Raw genomic sequence first — 21,756 nt, forward strand, 5'->3', positions numbered from 1 at the left:
GCTGAACTCTAGCTGCACCCACATCACTCCTGTCCTGCTCCCCTCACCCCTTTCACAAGTTCCTCCTAAAAAGGCTTCCTTAGTACACCATATGCTTAAGGATTTTCAATTGGGTCTCTGCTTCTAGGAATCCTCTGACCTAGAAGGCAAGGCAAGCTGTTTTCCTTAGTTAAGTTAGCTAGCTGTCAAACTCCTTCCTCTGAAGGAATAATGATGATAGTACTTGCAGGAGAGGCACAGGCTGGGAGCTGGGGGTCCAGAGAAGGCAGCACAGGTCCAGGGCGGGGAGAAACAGCAGATAGAGGGTTTCTTTAGGAAAGTAAGTGCTGGAGCGAGGAACAGGTGGGAAGCAGGGTTGGGGAAAGGACCAATGGTTTTTTGTTTGTTGGTTTGTTTGTTTATTATGGGAAAGAGAGAATGAGAGAAGAGAGACAGAAAGACCAGAGCACTCACTGCTCAGCTCTGGCATAAGGTGGTACCAGGGATTGTACCTATGACCACTGCGGCCTCAGTAATCAAGTTCTGTGCTCTGATAGGCTGAGCTATCTGCTCTGGCTCTGTTCTAGGAGCTATGCTTCAGACCTGGGTCCAGGGGATATGTGCATTTGCTGGGTCTGGGTGCATATATTCACAGAGCCTGGAAGGCATGCTCAGAATGCTGTCATCTTTAGTAGTTCGGGAATCTTCCCTTTATAAAGAGGGTCTCTTGGTCTTAGAGGAGGTCATGCTCCCCAGTTGTCCTGCTAGTAGGCAGGAAGTAATGCTTGCGTCTCTACATGGGATATAGCAGATTCCATTGACAACCTGGATGGTATCATATAGGTGTTTAATGGACCTGAGGAGAACCCAGAGCATTCTGCCTGAACAGGATAGTGGCAGAAGGAAGGAGGTGATCCCAATAGGTATCCCAACATGACTAAGGTCTGAGAGGCTCATGTGCCAGCCCAGAAGCTCTCTATAGTCACACCATCTGACGTTTCAGCAGAAGTGCCTTGTAGCTAGTAGATAACCAATAGATATTGTTTCCGGTTTAAATAAATAATAATTAGAAAAACAGTTTTTATTTTTATTGTCACCAGGGTTATTACTAGGACTTAGTGCTAGCATGACCAATCCACCTCTATGAGGTTTTTTCGTTTGTTTGCTTGGTTTTTGTTTATATTTCTTTGCTAGAAATAGAGAAAAATTAAGAGGGAAGATGGGAGATAGAGAGGGAGAAAGAGAGATACCTGCAGCACTAATTTACCACTTGTTAAGCTTCATCCCTATGGGTGGGTAATGGGGGCTTGAACCTAGGTTTTTGTGCACTGTCACTGCCTAGTCACTATAGTTTTTCTAAAGAGAAGTTGTACTGATCTAGAATTCTTAAAAAAAAATTTTTTTATTATATTTATTTATTGGGTAGAGAAAGCCAGAAATCAAGAGGGAAGGGGGCTATAGAGAGGGCTATAGAGACTGATAGACACCTGCAGCCCTGCTTCACCACTTGCAAAGCTTTCCCCCTGCAGGTAGGGATTGGGGGCTCAAACCCTGGTCCTTGTGTTCTGTAATGTGTGTACTTAACCAGGTGCGCCACCATCCAGCCCAGATCTAGAATTCTTGAGTGGTAAATAATCCTGTCCTCACAGGGCTCCAGTATTTTAGATTTCCAAAGAGTAGCTTTGGAAAATTATTTCTGTCAAGTCTGCCCTTTGATTCATGTCCCCTTTCTCCCTCTCTCAACTGTTCTCTGTGTGGCACGTAAGGAGCTGTTTCAGTTCTGGGCCTGCAATACTGACTGATGTCATAATTTTATCCTTGGACTCCCAGTCTTCTCTTTCTCTTCTTCAAAGACATGCTAGTGATTCATGTATTCTCAAGGCATTTTGGAAACCATGATTGCCAATGACTCTTGCAAAGTGTTTTGGAGCCCAGGAGGGTTCCATCTATTTTTCTTTCTCTCTCTTTTCTTCTTTCTTTCATTCTGTTTGTTTGTTTAGATAGAGACAGGTGGGGCAACAGAGGGGGGGAGAAAGAGATTATACACTGAAGGTTACTTCAATGCAGTGGGAGCAAGGTTTGAATCTGGGTCACATACATGGCAAAGCTGCAAACCATCTAAGTGAGATATTTTGCCAGCCTTCCATAAATTCTTGATAATCACAGAGAAGGTAAATAAATTGCAATCAGCCAGCTGAGGTGAACTGGTCTCTCCAAGGCTGCAGACATTGGCAGGCACCCTCGGAGGAAGTGTTCAGTAGAATTCACAATCCATCTCCATCTACCCTCTTCCCCTGACTCTTCCTTGAGTGAGGAACAATACTTAAGGAATACCAGACTGAACTCTAAATTTCCGGCCCTTTGTTGCCCTGATGCTGTGTTTGTTTAAAGTGTATATAAATTTAGCTGCTTCTCCAGACCTCACGCTGGAGGTAACCAGTGATTTGTGGTGACTGGGAAGTTTATGAAAAGAGCTTCAAATGGCCCTGAGACCTACAAAAGAGGGACTGAGTCCAAGAATCAGTTAGTTGTCTATCATTTCAACAATATAGTAAACTAGGTGATCATTTTCCCACCCCTTCTTTCCCAAGAAATATGAAAATAAGTAAAAGGGTAGGAAAAAGTCAGGCTGGAGACAGAGACCACACCACATGAGCTTGGAGTTAGGTCTAGAGATGACATTGGTAATATCACTCAACAGGTAGAGAAGGGCTATGCCTTGAGGAATTCTCACACTTGGACCATTAGAATACTTGATTTCTATCGATCTAGTGAGTGGAAAAAATAGTGATGAGGGAGGTTAGACCTCTTATCATAAGCTTATTGACTATTTATATTCTTCCCAATCTTCTATTAGATTTGGACTCTTGTTTTTTTATTTTTTATTATCTTTATTTATTTTTTGGATAGAAACAGCTAGAAATCTAGAGGGAAAGGGGGATAGAGAGAAAGAGAGACAGAGAGACATCTGCAGCACTGCTTTACCACTTGTGAAGCTTTCCCCCCTGCAGGTGGGGATCAGGGACTCGAACCTGGGTCCTTGCACATTGTAACATATGCGTTCAACCAGGTGCGCCACCACCTGGCCCCTGGACTCTTGTTATTAGATTCTCATACATATGAAGGATACTAGTTTGTTGTCTTATGTATTCTGAATTAATTCTCTCCAATTTTCCATTTGTTTTTGACTTTGAGTAGGGTAGATTTTCTTTTATATATTCAATTTATTTATTCTGGATATAGACAGAGAGAAATTGAGAGGGATGCGGGAGACTGAGAGAGACATCTGCAGTCATGAAGCTTCCCCTTATAGGTAGAGACCAGGGACTTGAACTCGGGTTTTTGTGCACTATAATACATACACTCTACCAGCTGCATCACCATTCAGCCCCTGGGTAGTTTCTTTTCTTTTCTATTCTTTTTTCTACCAGAGCACTGCTCAGCTCAGGCTTATGGTGGTATGGTGGTGCTGGGGATTAAACCTGGGACCTTGGAATCTCAGGCATGAGTCTTTTTACATAACCATTATGTTCTCTACTTCCACCTGAGTTTTATGTGTGTGTGTGTGTGTGTGTGTCAAAGGTTAAATTTTTTTTACAGATTGATGTTAATTTTATTTTGTATTATGCTTCTGGGATTTGGGTCTTACGTAGACAAGTTTTTCCCCACTTTTTAAGGTTTAAATGTTTTATTATCTATGATTTATTTTGGCAGAATAAAGGAATAAAGTAGAAGATTAGCTTTTTGAAGCTCCCATTTTCAAAACCCAGCCAATTCTTCATTGGTAAATATTTTTATATCTATCTTTCTTTGTTATTTAGAAATGTAACCCACATTCTGTGTCCCCAAATATATTTGGGTCTATTTTTGTATACTACATTGTTTCATTGACATGCCTATTTTTCATTTATTGGGTAAACTGACGATCCTTCCTAGCCGACTGAATCCACATGGATCCCAGTCACTTTCAAAGCCAGCAACAAGCAGACATCAGGCTCAACCTGAGGCTGTTGACTGGCTACGGAAGAAGGGCAAACGCTAGAAGAAGAATTGACATGCCTATTTTTTCAGGCACCAAATAGTTTGAATAACTGTAGAGAAGACTTTTACTACCTAATTGTTAGCCTTAGGAGGACATGCTAGCAAAAGGTAATTGTCTTAAGCTTGGGATAGTTTGCTTCAGATGCAAAACAAAAATTACTAAAGTATAGATTATGGTGGAGGCAGTAAACAAAAGAGACAGTCCTGCAGAAAATCCAACCAGTGAGTTAGAAGATTAGCTGAGAATACTGAGGGAAATGGAAATTACGAATAAAAGCAAATGAGACCTAGAGGGTAACTACAGGGGTGGGTGGATAGATATATGGATGTATGAATAGAAATATGGATGGATGGGTGGATAGGTGGATGGATGGATGGATGGATGGATGGATGGATGGATGGATAGGTAGAAGGGATAGATGCTAGAGAGTGGATGTTCAGGGCAAGCAAGCCTGTTGATGCCCAGGCACCACTTACCTGATTCCCACTCCAGTCCTGCTGTGGGGACTGGCTGGCTGGTGCTCTCCTTACTTCATGTACCTCTCGACTTCATGTCAGCCAGTAGCTGACATTCAGGGCCAGACTCTTTTCTGGAAGGCTGGTGTTCTCCTTACTTCATGTACCTCTCTACTTCATGTCAGCCAGTAGCTGACATTCAGGACCAGACTCTTTTCTGGAAGGCTGGTGTTCTCCTTACTTCATGTACCTCTCTACTTCATGTCAGCCAGTAGCTGACATTCAGGGCCAGACTCTTTTCTGGCTGGCTGATGTTCTCCTTACTTCATGTACCTCTCTACTTCATGTCAGCCAGTAGCTGACATTCAGGGCCAGACTCTTTTCTGGAAGGCTGGTGTTCTCCTTACTTCATGTACCTCTCTACTTCATGTCAGCCAGTAGCTGACATTCAGGGCCAGACTCTTTTCTGGAAGGCTGGTGTTCTCCTTACTTCATGTACCTCTCTACTTCATGTCAGCCAGTAGCTGACATTCAGGGCCAGACTCTTTTCTGGAAGGCTGACCTCTAAATCTTTCATGTGTGACAAACCGAGATGTCCCTTGTCATCACATATTCTGAACCCTGCTGCTCCATCCCCAGCCCCCTTATCTGGATCACGCCTCTCCATAGATTCCCCTGCCTCTGTTGCTTCCCCAGTTCTTTGGTGATGCTTCCAAGAGTCAAGTCAGACCTCACTCTCCCTCATAACTTCACTTTTCTGTTCTTTTTATTATTTTTTAAAAAAATTCTTTTATTTATTTTTTTGTTTGTTATTGGATAGAGACAGAGAGAAATTGGGAGAGAAGGGGGAGATAGAGAGGAAGAGAGACAGAGAGACACCTGCAGACCTGCTTCACCGCCTGTGAAGCGACTCCCCTGCAGGTGGGTAGCTGGGGGCTTGAACTGGGATCCTAACCGGTCCTTGCGCTTTGCCCCACATGCGCTTAACCCCCTGCGCTACCTCCCGACTCCTCTTTTTATTATTTTTAAAAATATTTATTTATTTATTTATTCATTCCCTCTTGTTGCCCTTGTTTGGTTTTTTTTTTTTTGCTTCCCCCCCTTTTTTTTGCCCTTGTTTTTTTATTGTTGTTGCAGTTGTTATTATTGTTGTTATGGATGTCATTGTTGTTGGATAGGACAGAGAGAAATGAAGCGAGGAGGGGAAGACAGAGGGGGGAGAGAAAGACACCTGCAGACCTGCTTCGCCGCCTGTGAAGCGACTTTCCAGCAGGTGGGGAGCCGGGATCCTTACGCCGGTCCTTGTGTTTGGGCCATGTGCGCTTAACGTGGTGCGCTTAACCGGCTGCGCTACTGCCCGACACCCTCTTTTTCTTATTTTTAATCTTTATTTATTTATTGGATAGAGACAGCCAGAAATTGGGAGAGAAGGGAGTGATAGAGAAGGAAAGTCAGAGAGATACTTGCAATACTGCTTCACCATTTGTGAAGCTTTACCCCTGCATGTGGGGATCAGGGGCTCAAACCCCGGTCCTTGAGCATTGCAATATGCGCACTGCAATATGCGCACTCAACCAGGTACACCACCACCCAACCCCATGCCTTGCTTTTCTACTTATCTTTGTTGCTTTTAAAAACTTGGTAGTTTTATTTAATTTTTTAATTTCTTTATTGGGGAATTAATGTTTTACATTCAACAGTAAATACAATAGTTTGTACATGCATAACATTCCCCAGTTCCCCATATAACAATACAACCCCCACCAGGTCCTCTGTCATCTTTCTTGGACCTGTATTCTCTCCACCCACCCACCCAAAGTCTTTTACTTTGGTGCGATATGCCAATTCCATTTCAGGTTCTACTTCTGTTTTCTTTTCTGATCTTGTTTTTCAACTTATGCCTGAGAGTGAGATCATCCCACATTCATCCTTCTGTTTCTAACTTATTTCACTTAACATGAATTTTTCAAGGTCCATCCAAGATGGGCTGAAAACAGTAAAGTCACCATTTTTTACAGCTGAGTAGTATTCCATTGTGTCTATATACCACAAGTTGCTCAACCGCTCATCTGTTGTTGGACACCTGGGTTGCTTCCAGGTTTTGGCTATTACAAATTGTGATGCCAAGAACATGTGTGTACACAGATCTTTTTGGATGGGTGTGTTGGGTTCCCTAGGATATATCCCCAGGAGAGGAATTACAGGATCATGGGGTAGGTCCATTTCTAGCCTTCTGAGAGTTCTCCAGACTGTTCTCCACAGAGGATGGACCAATTGACATTCCCACCAGCAGTGTCGGAGGGTTCCTTTGACCCCACACCCTCTCCAGCATTTGTTGCTGTTATCTTTTCTGATGTATGCCACTCTCATAGGAGTGAAGTGGCATCTCATTGTTGTCTTCATTTGCATTTCTCTGACAATCAGAGACTTGGAGCATTTTTTCATGTGTTTCTCGGCCTTTTGGGTCTCTTCTGTGGTGAATATTCTGTCCATGTACTCCCCCCATTTTTGGATGGGGTTATTTGTTGTCTTGTTGTTGAGTTTGGCAAGCTCTTTATATATGTTGGTTATTAAACTCTTGTCTGATGTATGGCATGTAAAGATCTCCCATTCTGTGAGGGGTCTCTTAGTTTGGGTAGTGGTTTCTTTTGCTGTGTAGAAGCTTTTTAATTTCCTGTAGTCCCATAGGTTTATGCTTGCCTTAGTCTTCTTTGTAAATGGATTCGTTTCATTGAAGATGTCTTTAAAATTTATGAGGAAAAGAGTTCTGCCAATATTTTCCTCTAAATATAGGATAGTTTCTGGTCTAAAATCCAAGTCCTTGATCCACTTGGAATTTACTTTTGTATTTGGTGAAATACAGTGGTTCAGTTTCATTCTTCTGCATGTTTCAATCCATTCTTTCCAACACCATTTGTTGAAGAGACTCTGCTTTCCCCATTTAATAGTCTGGGCCCCTTTGTCAAAGATTAGATGTGCATAGGTGTGGGGCCTCAACTTGGTAGTTTTAAATGACACAGATTTAATCTTTTGTGTTCCGGAAGCCAGTGATCTGAAGTCTATTTTACTGGATGTAAATGCAGGTGTCAGCAGGCCATGCTCCTCCAGTCTTGGGACAGGAATTGAGGTAAGGAGAGAGGGGAAACACATGTGTTTGCTTTGTCCAAACTGCAATACTGTGTTCCTGACCCCTCTCTCCATCTTCATTTATCACACAGCATCTGCATATTTCATTCTTTCTGTTCAGATTTTCACAGAGCCTTATCAGCTCTGTAGCAGACTCTCCCTCTACCTTTCCAATGGGCACACATGTGATTACATTTAGGATCCACTTAGATAATTCAAGAGAGTCTCCCAGCTCCCATTTGAAGATATTTGATTTAATAACATCTAGGAAATTCCGGTTACCATATAAGGTAACATTCACAGGTTCCAAGGATTGGGATCTGGCTGTCTCTGGGGTAATTTTCACCCCCACCACCCTCAAGCCCCCTCCACCATGGTACTCAGTCCTCTGCATGAAGTCCTGCACAGGCCCCACTCCACAGTGCATGGCTTTGGGGCTGGAGTGCCTTCTGCTAGGACCACTGTGAGCACTCTGAGTGAGTTGCCAGCTCCATTTCATCACTGAGATCTCGGTTTAGAGGTCACCTTCTCCAAAACGTCCCTAGGGCCTCACCCTAGTGCAGATTAGGTGTGTTTCCTAAGTATTTACATAACATATGCTCACTTGGGTGGAAAAACATGTTTCCTGTTTACCCCCCCAGATCACAGGTCCCTTGGGGTATGGCTGTGTGCGATGACTCTTGCCCAGAGGTAGCCCAAAGGTTGGCACAGTTGGGGAGGGCAGCATGTTTGTTGCACATATAAACTTACACAAACATAAAGTTTATTATAGGTAATTGTCACTTTAAAAAAAAGCTTTCTCATTAGTTTGAATTTTCTTCTCATTTTCTTTCTTTCTCCTTCTTAAAAAATTATTTTATTTTATTTTTAACCAGAGCACTGCTAAACTCTAGTTTATTGTGGTGCTGGGGGTTGAACCTGAGACCTCAGAACCTCAGGTGTGGAAGTCTTATGCTATCTCCCTGGCTCATATGTACTCTGACTTTAGTGTGTTATTTTCCCTTTTGGAAAAAAGAATTAAGAGAAGCCAATGTTGTCCTTAGGATACTGTCTGGTCATATAGGTAGGGTTTGCATCTTCTGAATGGTGCCCAGCCTTCCACTCCCCACCCTTCACACTTTAGTCCTTCCTCAGAGGACTTTTGTATTAGTTTCTGGTGGTTGTCATAACAAATTAGCAAAACATAGTGACTTAAAAAAACACAATGTCAGCAGTCAGGGAAGTAACTCTGAGACTACAGCATCTTTCTTACCTGCATGAGGCCCCACCTGACACACCTGGTTGAGGACACATTATAGTGTACAAGTGGAGAAACCGTGCTGCAGGTCTCTCTCTATATACCTCTTTCTTGCTCTCCTCCCCCCTCTCTCCCTCCCCTTTTTTTATTGATTTCTCTCTGTCTCTATTCACCAAATAAATAAATAAATAATATATTTTAAAAAGAGGCTCCATTTTCATCCCTGGCACTGCTGCTCTGACCTCTCACTCATTAAGGAAGCAAATATTGGGATATTGGAAAATTCATGACACATTTTTTGTAGAGAAATATAGAAAAATAAAAATCACTCCAGTATATATGGCCAGGATTGAACTGACGATCTCATACCTGCAAGCCCTGAACTCTACCATGGAGCCACCACTCTAGTCTCACTTCTGGTCTTTGATGTCTAACTACCCCACAGTCTAATACTTGTGCTCTACTGATATATATATATATATATATATATATATATATATATATATATATATATATATATATATGGTTTTGTTTGTTTTTACCAAGTACTGCTCAGTTCTGGCTTCTGGTGATGCTGAGATTTGAACCTGGGATGTTTGATACCTCAGGCAGGAAAGGCTTTTTGCATAATCATTATGCTAGCACTGTCTCCCCACCCCTATGTTATATAGTTGTCAATTATGCAGAAAAGTTCAATAAAATTAAAGGGTGAAAAATTGATCAATGGGTGCTGGGAGACAGAGAAATGGTTATGCAAAAGTCTCTCATGCTTGAGGCTCTGAGATCTCAGGTTCAGTTCACAGTACCACCTTAAGCCAGAGGTTAGCAAAGCTCTGGTCTCTCTCTCTCTCTCTCTCTGTATTTTTCTCACTACAATAAATAAATAACATGTTTAAAAAATGTGCAGCTGGGAGTTGGGTGGTAGTGCAGCGGGTTAAGTGCACGTGGTGCAAAGCCCAAGGACCAGCCTAAGGATGCCGGTTCGAGTCCCCAGCTCCCCACCTTCAGGGTAGTCGCTTCACAGGTGGTGAAGCAGGTCTGCAGGTGTCTTTCTCTCCCCCTCTCTGTCTTCCCCTCCTCTCTCCATTTCTCTCTGTCCTATACAACAACAATGACATCAATAACAATAATAACTACAACAAAAACAACAACAAAAATAAGCAGCTGTGTTTCTCTCCTCTCCCCAGTCAACTAGGAACACCAAAGGAGACCACCTGGGACTGCAACAAGACAGGACTAGAACGACTTCATTAACCCAACAAATCACCGGTGAGTGCAAACACGTGTGGCTCATGGACAGAGAGATTAAGTGGCTGCTAACAGTCTGGCAGTTTACCAGTTGAGACACCACCTCCAGTCTGCTCCACCAACAAAAAGATGGCTGAAAGGAGGAGAAGACTCCCCTAAGACTCACCAGATGCAACTGTGAGTCTCCGTTGCTACTGCCCTCAAAACTGGAGCAGTGGCAGGGAGGCCCTGTGCTGATACCAAGGGACAGAGAACTAATGAGGAAACTCAGGAGAAGATCTATACCTCGGTGGCCTATCGGTGGGGCTGTGAGAGTCTCTTTGCATAACCACTGGATTATCTCTGCCCCACCCTGCTTTATCTTTTGGTCAGGAGTCAGTGATTAAGCTAAGAAGCCTACTTATAGTTTTAAAGCCCTCAGGCTCCCATACCATATTGGGAAAAAAAAGAACAAAAGAGACTTTTAAGCCACTATGTTCCAGCTCAGGGATTAAAATAATAATATGGAAACAACTGTGAGTTTCCACAACTGTGAACTCTTTAATGACCTTACTTAGACACAAGTCAATCCAGGCAAGAGTGATCAGTAATTTGAAAAATGCTGAGAGAGGGGCTTCATAACATACTATATAAAATGGTTATACCAACAAGAAGAAATAATGGAGATATGAACCAGGACAAGAGTCCAGCTAAAAGCTCCCCAAAGGGTGAAGCACAAAATAATAATGTTAACATCCAAACACTAATTAAGGAAATAACAGGAGTGAGTAGAGTTTGAAAGAACTGTCATCAGAAATGCAGAAACAACAAATGACAGTCTGGAAGGAAACACTAATTATCTCAAGATTATTAGAGAGCTGAAGGCTGAAATAGCTGAGCTAAGAACACAACTAGCTGAACAAGCTAAAATGGTGTCAGAACAGGGTAACAAAATAAGGCTGAAGACAGAATTAGCAAGATCGAAGATTAATTAGAAACAACTAAAAAAGAAGAGATTTCAAAAAGATGAAGAGATTCTGAAAACTACAACAGAGACCTATGGGATGACTTCAAAAGAAATAATACACACATTATTGGCATACAAGAGGAAAAAAGGGAAGGGAAGAAAGCACTCTTCAGGCCATAATAGCTGAGAACTTCTCTAGTCTAGACAACATCAAAGACATAAAGGTTCAAGAAGCCAAAGAGGATCCCAAACAGAGGATCCCAAACAGAATTAACTTAAAGACACCAAGACACATCATATTTAAAATGGAAAGGAATAAGGATAAAGAAAGGATCTCGAATGCTGCAAGAGAAAAACAAAGAGTCACCTACAGAGGAAAACCCATAAAATTAGCAGCAGACTTCTCCACACAAACACTACAGGCCAGAAGAGAATGGCAAGATATTTGTCGAGTGCTCAATGAGAAAGGCTTTCAACCAAGACTACTGTATCCTGCTAGACTGTCAATCAGACTAGATGGAGGCATAAAAACCTTCTCAGACAAGCAACAGTTGAAGGAATCAACTATCACCAAGCCTACCCTGAAAGAAGTTCTGATAGGTCTCCTATAAACAGTCAGACCACTATAAATATGCCATCTATCAGAACACTATAAAAATCTACAATAATGGTGTTAAAATATCTTTAATCTTTGATATCAATAAATGTCAGTGGCCTGAATTCACTTATTAAAAGGCACGGAGTAGGAAGATAGATCAGAAAACACAACCCAACAATATGCTGTCTATAGGAAACCCACCTAACTCAACAAGACAAACAGAAACACAAAGTGAAAAAATGGAAAACTATCATACAAGCCAATAGCCCACAAAAAAAGTGCAGGAACAACTATTCTCATATCTGACACAATAGACTTTAAAATAAATAAAATTAAAAAAGATAGAGATGGACACTACTTAATGCTCAGTCAGTCAAGAGGACTTAACAGTTATTAACATCTATGCACCCAATGAGAAGCCATCTAAATACATCAAACATCTACTGAAAGAGCTACAGAAATATATTAACAGCAACAAAGTCATAGTAGGGGACTTCAACACCCCACTCTCTCAACTTGACAGATCATCAAGGCAGAAAATAAAGACATGAGGAAGCTAAATGAGGAGATAGATAAACTAGAACTATTGGACATTTTCAGAGTCATTCATCCCAAGAAACTGGAATACACATTTTACTCAAGTCCACATGGGTCATTCTCAAGGATAGACCATATATTAGGCCACAAAGACAAAATCAACAAATTCAAGAGCATTGAAATCATTCCAAGAGTCTTCTCAGACCACAGTGGAATTAAACTAACACTGAACAATCAACAAAAGATTAATGATAGTTCCAAAATGTGGAAGCTCAACAGTACACTCCTTAACAACTACTGGGTCAAAGAGGAAATCAAGGAAGAAATCAAAATGTTTCGATTGGTCAATGAAAATGAAGACACAAGCTATCAAAATATTTGGGACACAGCTAAGGCAGTACTGAGAGTAAAGTTCATAGCCATATAAGCATATATTAGGAAACAAGAAAAAGCAAAAATAAACAGCCTGACTGTACATCTTAAAGACCTAGAAGAAGAAGAACAAAGGAATCCTAAAGCAACCAGAAGGACAGAAATTACTAAAGTTAGGGCAGAAATAAATAACGTTGAAAATAAGAAAACCATACAAAAGATCAAGGAAAGTAAATGTTGGTTCTTCGAAAGAGTAAACAAAATCGACAAACCTTTAGCCAGACTCACAAAACAAAAAAGGGAGAAGACCCAAATAAATCGGATAGTAAATGAAAGAGGAGATATCACAACAGACACTGCAGAAATTCAACATATCATGCGAGGCTTCTATGAACAACTATATGCCATCAAGCTAGAGAACCAGGAAGAAATGGATGATATCCTCGATACCTTTGAACTTCCATATATTAAGGAAAGAAGAACTACATAACATGAACAGGCCCGTCACAGCTAATGAAATTGAAAGAGTTATCAAAATCATTCCCAAGAATAAAAGTCCTGGACCAGATGGTTTTACAAATGAATTCTACAAAACCTTCAAAGAAGAATTACCTCTACTTTTAAAAGTCTTCCGGAAGACTGAAGACACTGGAATACTCCCTTCCAGCTTCTATGCAGCCAACATCACATTGATACCAAAAGCAGACAGGGATACAACCAAAAAAGAAAACTACAGACCAATATCTCTGATGAACATAGATGCTAAAACATTGAACAAAATTCTAGCCAACCAGATACAGCAGTCTATTAAAAAGATTGTTCATCATGACCAAGTGGGGTTTATCCCAGACATGCAAGGTTGGTTTAATATCTGTAAATCAATCAACATGATCCACCACATCAACAAAAGCAAGACTAAAAACCACATGGTCATATCAATAGATGCAGAGAGGGCCTTTGACAAAATACAACATCCCTTCATGATCACAACACTACAAAAAATGGAAATAGATGGAAAATTCCTGAAGATAGTGCAATCTATATATAGGAAACCTACAGCCAACATCATACTCAATGGTGAAAAACTGGAAGCATTTCCACTCAGATCAGGTACTAGACAGGAACCCCCACTATCACCGTTACTATTCAACAGTGTTGGAAGTTCTTGCCATAGCAATCAGGCAGGAACAAGGAATTAAAGGCATATAGATTTGAAGAGAAGAAGTGAAACTCTCCCTATTTGCAGATGACATGATAGTATACATAGAAAAACCTAAGGAATCCAGCAAGCTTTTGGAAATCATCAGGCAATACAGTAAGGTGTCAGGCTACAAAATTAACATTCAAAAGTCAGTGGCATTCCTCTATGCAAACACTAAGTTAGAAGAAATTGAGAAATCCAGAAATCAATTCTTTTTACTATAGCAACGCAAACAATAAAATATCTAGGAATAAACCTAACCAAAGAAGTGAAAGACTTGTATACTGAAAATTATGAGTATACTTGTATACTGAAAATTTTTTATGAGTATACTTATATACTAAAAAATTTCAGTATACTTGTATACTGAAAATTATGACTCAAGGAAATTGAAAAAGACACAATGAAGCAGAAAGATATTCCATGTTCATAGGTTGGTGTTGTTTTCGATGGGTTATGTTGTTTTCGCCGGGCTGGCTTCACGGGCAGGTAACAGACGACCAGGGACTCATAGTTGAGCTGTAGGCAGTATCTCTTTATTCATGCAGGACGCAGCACAATCTAAGCCGAGCTGAGCTAAACTCAAGGTAAAGTACAGTACCCTAAAACTCACAATGCTGTCTTTATATATACTTCCCAAGTAGGGTGGAAACAGGATGTGACATAGAGAGGGTGGAGAGAAAAGTGACTGGTGAAAATCAGGGTGTGACAAAGAAGGGATCAGGGTGTGACAAGGAGGGGGTGGAGCAGGCGAGAATCCTATCACTGAACCACAAATGCCCTGGAGGGAGGTGGAACTTGTTAACAGTGGTTATGTAAATAGAATAGTGTTAAGCAGGGGGGATTTAAACCAAATGAAACAGAAGGGGTCTCATGCATACCAACAGGTTGGAAGAATTAACATCATCAAAATGAATATACTACCCAGAGCCATCTACCAGTTTCATGCTATCCCCATCAAGATCCCAACCATATTTTTTAGGAGAATAGAACAAATGCTACAAATGTTTGTCTGGAACCAGAAAAGACCTAGAATTGCCAAAACAATCTTGAGAAGAAAGAACAAAACCGGAGGCATCATACTCCCAGATCTCAAATGTATGAAAAATGAAACTGAACCACTGTATTTCACCAAATACAAAAGTAAATTCCAAGTGGATCAAGGACTTGGATGTTAGACCACAAACTACCAGATACTTAGAGAAAAATATTGGCAGAACTCTTTTCCGCATAAATTTTAAAGACACCTTCAATGAAACGAATCCATTTACAAAGAAGACTAAGGCAAGCATAAGCCTATGGGACTACACGAAATTAAAAAGCTTCTGCACAGCAAAAGAAACCACTACCCAAGCCAAGAGACCCCTCACAGAATGGGAGATCTTTACATGCCATATATCAGACAAGAGCCTGATAACCAAAATATATAAAGAGCTTGCCAAACTCAACAATAAGAAAACAAATAACTCCATCCAAAAATGGGGAGAGGACATGGACAGAATATTCACCACAGAAAAGATCCAAAAGGCTGAGAAACACATGAAAAAATGCTCCAAGTCTCTGATTGTCAGAGAAAGGCAAATGAAGACAACAATGAGATACCACTTCACTCCTGTGAGAATGTCATACATCAGAAAAGGTAACAGTAGCAAATGCTGGAGAGGTTCTGGGGTCAAAGGAACCCTCCTGCACTGCTGGTGGGAATGTAAATTGGTCCAACCTCTGTGGAGAACAGTCTGGAGAAATCTCAGAAGGCTAGGCATGGACTTACCCTATGATCCTGCAATTCCTCTCCTGGGGATATATCCTAAGGATCCCAATACACTCATCCAAAAAGATCTGTGTATACATAATGTTCTTAGCAACACAGTTTGTAATAGCCAAAACCTGGAAGGAACCCAGGTGTCCAACAACAGATGAGCGGCTGGGAGGCAAACGCTAGAAGAAGAAGAAGCGGCTGGGCAGGTTGTGGTATATATACACAATGGAATACTACTCAGCTATAAATAAAATGGTGACTTCACCGTTTTCAGCTGATCTTGGATGGACCTTGAAAAATTCGTGTTAAGTGAAATAAGTCAGAAACAGAAGGATGAATATGGGATGATCTCACTCTCAGGCAGAAGTTGAAAAACATGATCAGAAGAGAAAACACAAGTAGAACCTGAACTGGAATTGGCATGTTGCACCAAAGTAATAGACTCTGGAGTGGGGTGGGGGGGAGAATACAGGTCCAAAAGGTTGACAGAGGCCCTAGTGTGGGTTGTATTGTTATGTGGAAAACTGAGAAATGTTATGCATGTACAAACTATTGTATTTACTGTTGAATGTAAAACATTAATTCCCCAATAAAGAAATTATAAAAAAAGTAATCAATGGGTTAAGCATACATGATGTGAAGCATAAGGATTGGCATAAGGATCCTGGTTCAAGGCCCTGGCTCCCCACCTATAGGAGGATCACTTCACAAGCAGTGAAGCAGGTCTGCAGGTGTCTTATTTTCTCTCCCCCTCTCTGTCTTCCCCTCCTCTCTCAATTTCTCTCTCTCCTATCCAACAAGAACAACAACAATATAACAACAAAGGCAACAAAATTGGAAAAAAATGGCCTCCAGGAGCAGTGGATTCACAGTGCAGGCACTGAGCCCCAGCAATAACCCTGGAGGCAAAAAAAAAAAAAAAAAATCAGTGGACTTATAAGCAGATGTTGAATTTGGATGCTAAAACATAAGGGAAAGTGACTGATGACTATAATTAAAAGAATTTTAACAGGAAACCCATTTTATTTTTATTGATTTATTTTTCCAACCTTATTGAGAGATAATTGACACATAATATTGTGTGAGATTAAGATGTACAAGGAGATGATTTGATAAGCATATCTATTTCAAAATGATTGCCACAGAAATATTCACACATCTATCACCTCAGCTATTACTTTTTCTAGGTATGTGCAATGAGGACATTTAAAGATTATTCTCCTGATAATCCTTAAGTTAATAATACTGTATAACTACAGTTACGCTGCTATACATTTTATCCCAAGAGCTTATTCTTCTTATATCTAGAAGTTTATATTCTTTGACCAAAAACTTCCTCTCCTCATTATTCCATTGTTTCTACTGAAAGTAGTTTGCCTTTTTCATATTTTATGTATGAATGAGATTTTCTAGGACTTGTCTTACACATCTTGTGCTTTTGGGCCATCTGTGCTTAACCCACTGTGCTACCACCAGACTCCCAGTACTTGTCTTTATCTTACTTATTTCAATTAGGATCATGTCCTCAGCTTCAATCCATATTACCACAAATGGCAGGATTTCCTTTTTTTTCTTTGTGACTGAATAATATGCCACATTTTTATTTCTCTGATCCTCCTGCTTTCTGGTTTTATATTGTTGTGGCTGGAAAAGTTACTTGGTGTGATTTTATTCTTCTTAAATTTTTGAAGACTTCTTTTGTTTCATGTACCTTTAAAAGCATACGAAGGACTATTGAATGGATCAAGGACTGTGTAGTTGCACAGTTGTGTGAAGTAACTATACTAGAATATAGTAAGTAGAATAGCAATGTACAATTTCTTGAAATTTTTATTTGAAAAATTCTCATCATAGAATGTTTGAAAAAGGTCCCTGGACAAGCCATTACCCAGAGAATGCTGGCCTTTATTAATTTGCATATATACATAGCTAGAGGTTCTAACTGCTGGTAATTTACCCCTCACCCCCCCACACACTTGGTAATGTCTGAAGTTTTTTTTTTTTTTTATATACCATAGCACTGCTCAACTCTGGGTGTTGAAGATAAATCTAGTACTTCAGCGCCTCAGGCATTTTCATAACCGTTATGCTATCTACCTAGTCCTGTCTTGAAACATTTTCTATTGTCATGACTGAGGTGATGCTCTTGGCATCAAGTAGATAGAAACCAAGAAAATAGCTTCACACCCTTCAGTCCCTGGACCCTGGACAGTTCCTACAACAAAAGTTGACCCCAATTGTCACTAGTACCAAGCTTGAGAAACCCTGACACATATATAAATCTACATGCATGTATTCATCCATATAAATGTGTATTTTTACATATATTTTAAACAAAATGAGACTCATTGTTTTATAAACTAAATTTTAAAATATTTATTTATTTATTCCCTTTGTTGCCCTTGTTGTTTTATTGTTGTTATTGATGTCATCGTTGTTAGATAGGACAGAGAGAAATGGAGAGAAGAGGGGAAGACAGAGAGGGGGAGAGAAAGATAGACACCTGCAGACCTGCTTCACTGCTTGTGAAGTGACTCCCCTGCGGGTGGGGAGCCAGGGGTTTGAACCGGGATCCTCACGCTGGTCCTTGCACTTTGCGCCACCTGTGCTTAACCTGTTGCACTACCACCTGACTCCCAACCCACATTTATTTTTTAAAATATTTATTTATGAAGAATCAGATGGAGAGAGAACCAGAGCATCACTCTGGCATATGCGCTGCCAGTGATCAACCCCAGGACCTGAGGTTGATGCCTAAGGGGTCTAACCATGGTGCCACTTCCCCAGGCTGCTAGCCTGCATTTTCATAATACATTGTTATTTTTCCCAGTAATACAAATGCCTTTTACATGAATGGGTTTAATGGCAACCATGAACATACATACTGCAATTTATTGCCTGAAGCTCTGTTGGGATACTTTTGGTGGTTCACTAATCCTAGGCAGACCTGAGTAGAGTCTACCTTGTCAGATCATCTCTGTTCTGTTTGAAGGTCCCTTCTGGGGATACTCAGTGGTCATCCTGGGTGCTATGTTGGGTGCCAACCTTTTCTATGACTGGGGCATTTGTGCTAGACCTGTCCAACAGTTGTCATTTTTCCTTTGGGTTCTTTCTGATGGGCTGTGGCAAACAGAAACTGCCAGCTTCAAGGACTCTCACAGGTTCTGGGTCAGCACAACAGAGGACCATATCACCTAACTCTGAGTTCCTGAGCAAACAACCTGACAGTAACCTCTGCCTTCTCCTTTCAAATACAGACCCTGCCTTCTGATGAAAAGAGAACGGAACAATGGACTACAGCCATCAAACTTCCCTAGTCCCATGTGGACAAGACAAATACATTTCCAAGTGAGTTTCCACTGCCATGGTGTACCCCAGTCCTCAGTGCATGATAGTATGCTGGGGCTTGTGTGCATGCAGAGTGTGCTAAGCAGTTAAGTGGACCAGTGAGAACATAAAAAAGTTCGCCATCCTAGATAAAACAACCCTCATTCTAGATAAAACATCCCTTCTCTGGTCCCCCAGCCACAGAATGACATAATGGGGGACTTTCAGATATTGTGCCTCTTGTACTTGAAAGAGATGGTGTGGGGCAGGCCAGATAGTTCAGTTGGATAGTGTACTGCTTGGTCATGTGTGTGACATAGGTTCAAACCCAGCCGCTACCACATCTAAGGAAGTTTAGGTGCTATGGCCTCTCCCCCCCATTTCTAGCTATAGAAGGGGAGAGAAAGAGAGAGAGAGAGAGAGAGAGGAGAAAGAGATGATGTGGAGGGCTTTCAGGAGGAGAAGGAAGATATTTGGGGGTGGGTGGGTAGCTGCTTACTGTCCTGTCCTATCTTGTCATATCAGGGAGTCTTATCTGAGTTATGTCCCTAGAATGTAGTTTCTGACTAAAATAGCACAGCTAACCCCTGAACTGATGAAGACAGTTTCATTGCTTTTTATGCATTTAAGTTTCCTTTTTCTTACTTACTTTATTTTATTATTATTTTTTGAAACACCAGAGCACTGCTCAGCTCTGGCTTATATTGGTGCGGAGGATTGAACCTAGGACTTAGGACCCTCAGGCATGAGAGTCTGTTTGCATAACCATTATGCTATCTCCCCCCACCCTCTTATTTACTTTATTGAGATAAAATTAATTTTTAGTACTATGTAAGTTTAAGATATACAGCATAATAGCTGGACTGAATACATTGTGAAATGACTAGCACAATGTATTTAGTTAGCATTTCACAAAGATAGAAAAACATTTTTTTTTCCTCGTTATGAGAAATCTTGGGCTGTAGTCTCTTAATAACTTTCAAATATGCCATAAAGTAGTGTTAACTGTAGTCATCAGGTTGAACATTTAGTCTCCGGTACTTACCTTATTACTGGAAGTTTATACATTCACTAAGTTCTCCAGTCCCCAATCTTTATCTCTGGTCATCCTTATTTCCGAGTAAGTTTCCATTGTTGTGGTGTGTCCCCAGTCCTCAGTCCACCATATTGAGCTGAGGCTTTTTTTCATTTAGAGGATGCTGAGCAGCTGAGTGCACCAGTGAGATCATTACCCAGCTTGCTGCTCTAGATAACCCCCTTCCCCAAGTCTTCCCAGCCTCAGAGTGATAAGCACAAATTTCGTCTTTTTCCTAGGACTCTGGCATATTTCCTTCTCTCTCTCTCTCTCTCAACCATTTATGGTAGTGCTAGAGAAAGAGAGATATGAGAACGAACACTGCTTATCTAGTATACAGTGGTGTTAGGATTGAACCTGAGACCTTTGGGGTCTTAGGCATGCAAGTCCAGTGTGCTATTGCTTCACAATTGTCCTGGCATGATTTTTCTTTTTCAGACTCCACAGATAACTGAGACAGTATGGTATCTATCTTTCTTTGATTGTTTCATTAGTACCATTCACTAACATGCTATCCATAATGTGATAGCAGAATTTTTATTTTTAAGGTCTAATTATATTCCATTGTAAATATACCTGTAGTATGACTTAATCATTTATCTTTATATATTGTGTGAACACGTAGGTTGTTTCTATGTCTCAGATGTTATAAATAATGCTGCTGCTAACACAGAGGTGCAAATGCTTTTCACAGCACTTTCTTTTTAAAAAATTTTTAAAAAATTTATTTATTTTCCTTTTGTTGTTCTTGTTGTTTTTCATTGTTGTTATGGTTATTATTGTTGTTATTGATGTCGTTGTTGTTATATAGGACAGAGAGAAATGGAGAGAGGAAGGGAAGACAGAGGGGGAGAGAAAGACAGACAGCCTGCAGACCTGCTCACCACCTGTGATGCCACTCCCCTGCAGATGGGGAGCTGGGGGCTTGAACGGGATCCTTATGCCGGTCCTTGTGCTTTGCACCACATGCGCTTAACCTGCTATGCTACTGCCTGACTCTAACACAGCACTTTCTTTCTTTCCTTCCTTCTTTTTTCTTCCTTCCTTCTTCCTTCCTTCCTTCCATTCTTTCTTTCTTTTTTTTGAATCTATTCTAGAAGTGGAATTGATGGATCATATGGCAATCCTATTTTAATTTTTAAAGAACTTTCATATTATTTTCCAAATTATGCATCCATTTACTTCTACCAGCATGCACTAAAATCTCTTGAATCAGACATTTGCTAATGTAGGTAGGAATCAAGCCAAAGTTGACTTCTTTTTTCCATGTTAAGTTTGAGGACATATTGTTATGTCCTAGCACAGCGGTTTATGCATACTGGATGCTTTCTGTCTTGATGAAATGTTTATCTGAAACTAAGTTGTTTTAAGTCTTTTAGACACATTTGGCCATGTACAAACTCATAGTTATGTGAGCCTGGGCCCATACTTGTCTCCTCATTAAAGATTTCCCTGGGAACTTCTTCACCAGTAATCTTAAACCCTAATTTTGAGCCCTTATTTCAAAATTCTCAAGGGCTTTTGTTTAGGCTCTCCAGAGTCACATTTCTCACTAGTTGGGCTTGTGTAGAGTTACTCCAACTTATCGAGGTCTACCTGGCCAGGAGCTTCTTGGGGTTTCCAGTTATTTGTGACCTCTGCATGACCCACAGTTTCCCATGAAATGGCTGGGTTTAGAGGACCCAGACTCCTGTGACTAGCTAAAACTAGAGTCAATAACACACAGTAACCTCCAGTCCTATCTTCTCCAAGCCTTATGGAACAGAGTAACATGGACTTTTAGATAAAACTTTATATGTTCTCAGCTTTAATGGGGCCTCACTATAATCTGCAAAGTGTGAAGTCCTCTCTCAG

General features: G+C 40.7%; 1 protein-coding gene across 1 annotated transcript in view; it reads left to right on the forward strand.

The window, feature by feature from the left end:
* RASSF2 (Ras association domain family member 2) overlaps positions 1-21,756 on the forward strand; it is a 58,500-nt gene that overhangs the window by 15,485 nt on the left and 21,259 nt on the right. Inside the window, exon 3 of the mRNA XM_007539558.3 lies at positions 18,758-18,848. Within this exon, the coding sequence (XP_007539620.1) occupies positions 18,790-18,848 (59 nt within the window). The 5' untranslated portion in view covers positions 18,758-18,789. The remainder of the gene's footprint in view (positions 1-18,757; positions 18,849-21,756) is intronic.

Source organism: Erinaceus europaeus, chromosome 1 (genome assembly GCF_950295315.1).
Source record: "Erinaceus europaeus chromosome 1, mEriEur2.1, whole genome shotgun sequence".
NCBI classification, from domain to species: Eukaryota; Metazoa; Chordata; class Mammalia; order Eulipotyphla; family Erinaceidae; genus Erinaceus; species Erinaceus europaeus.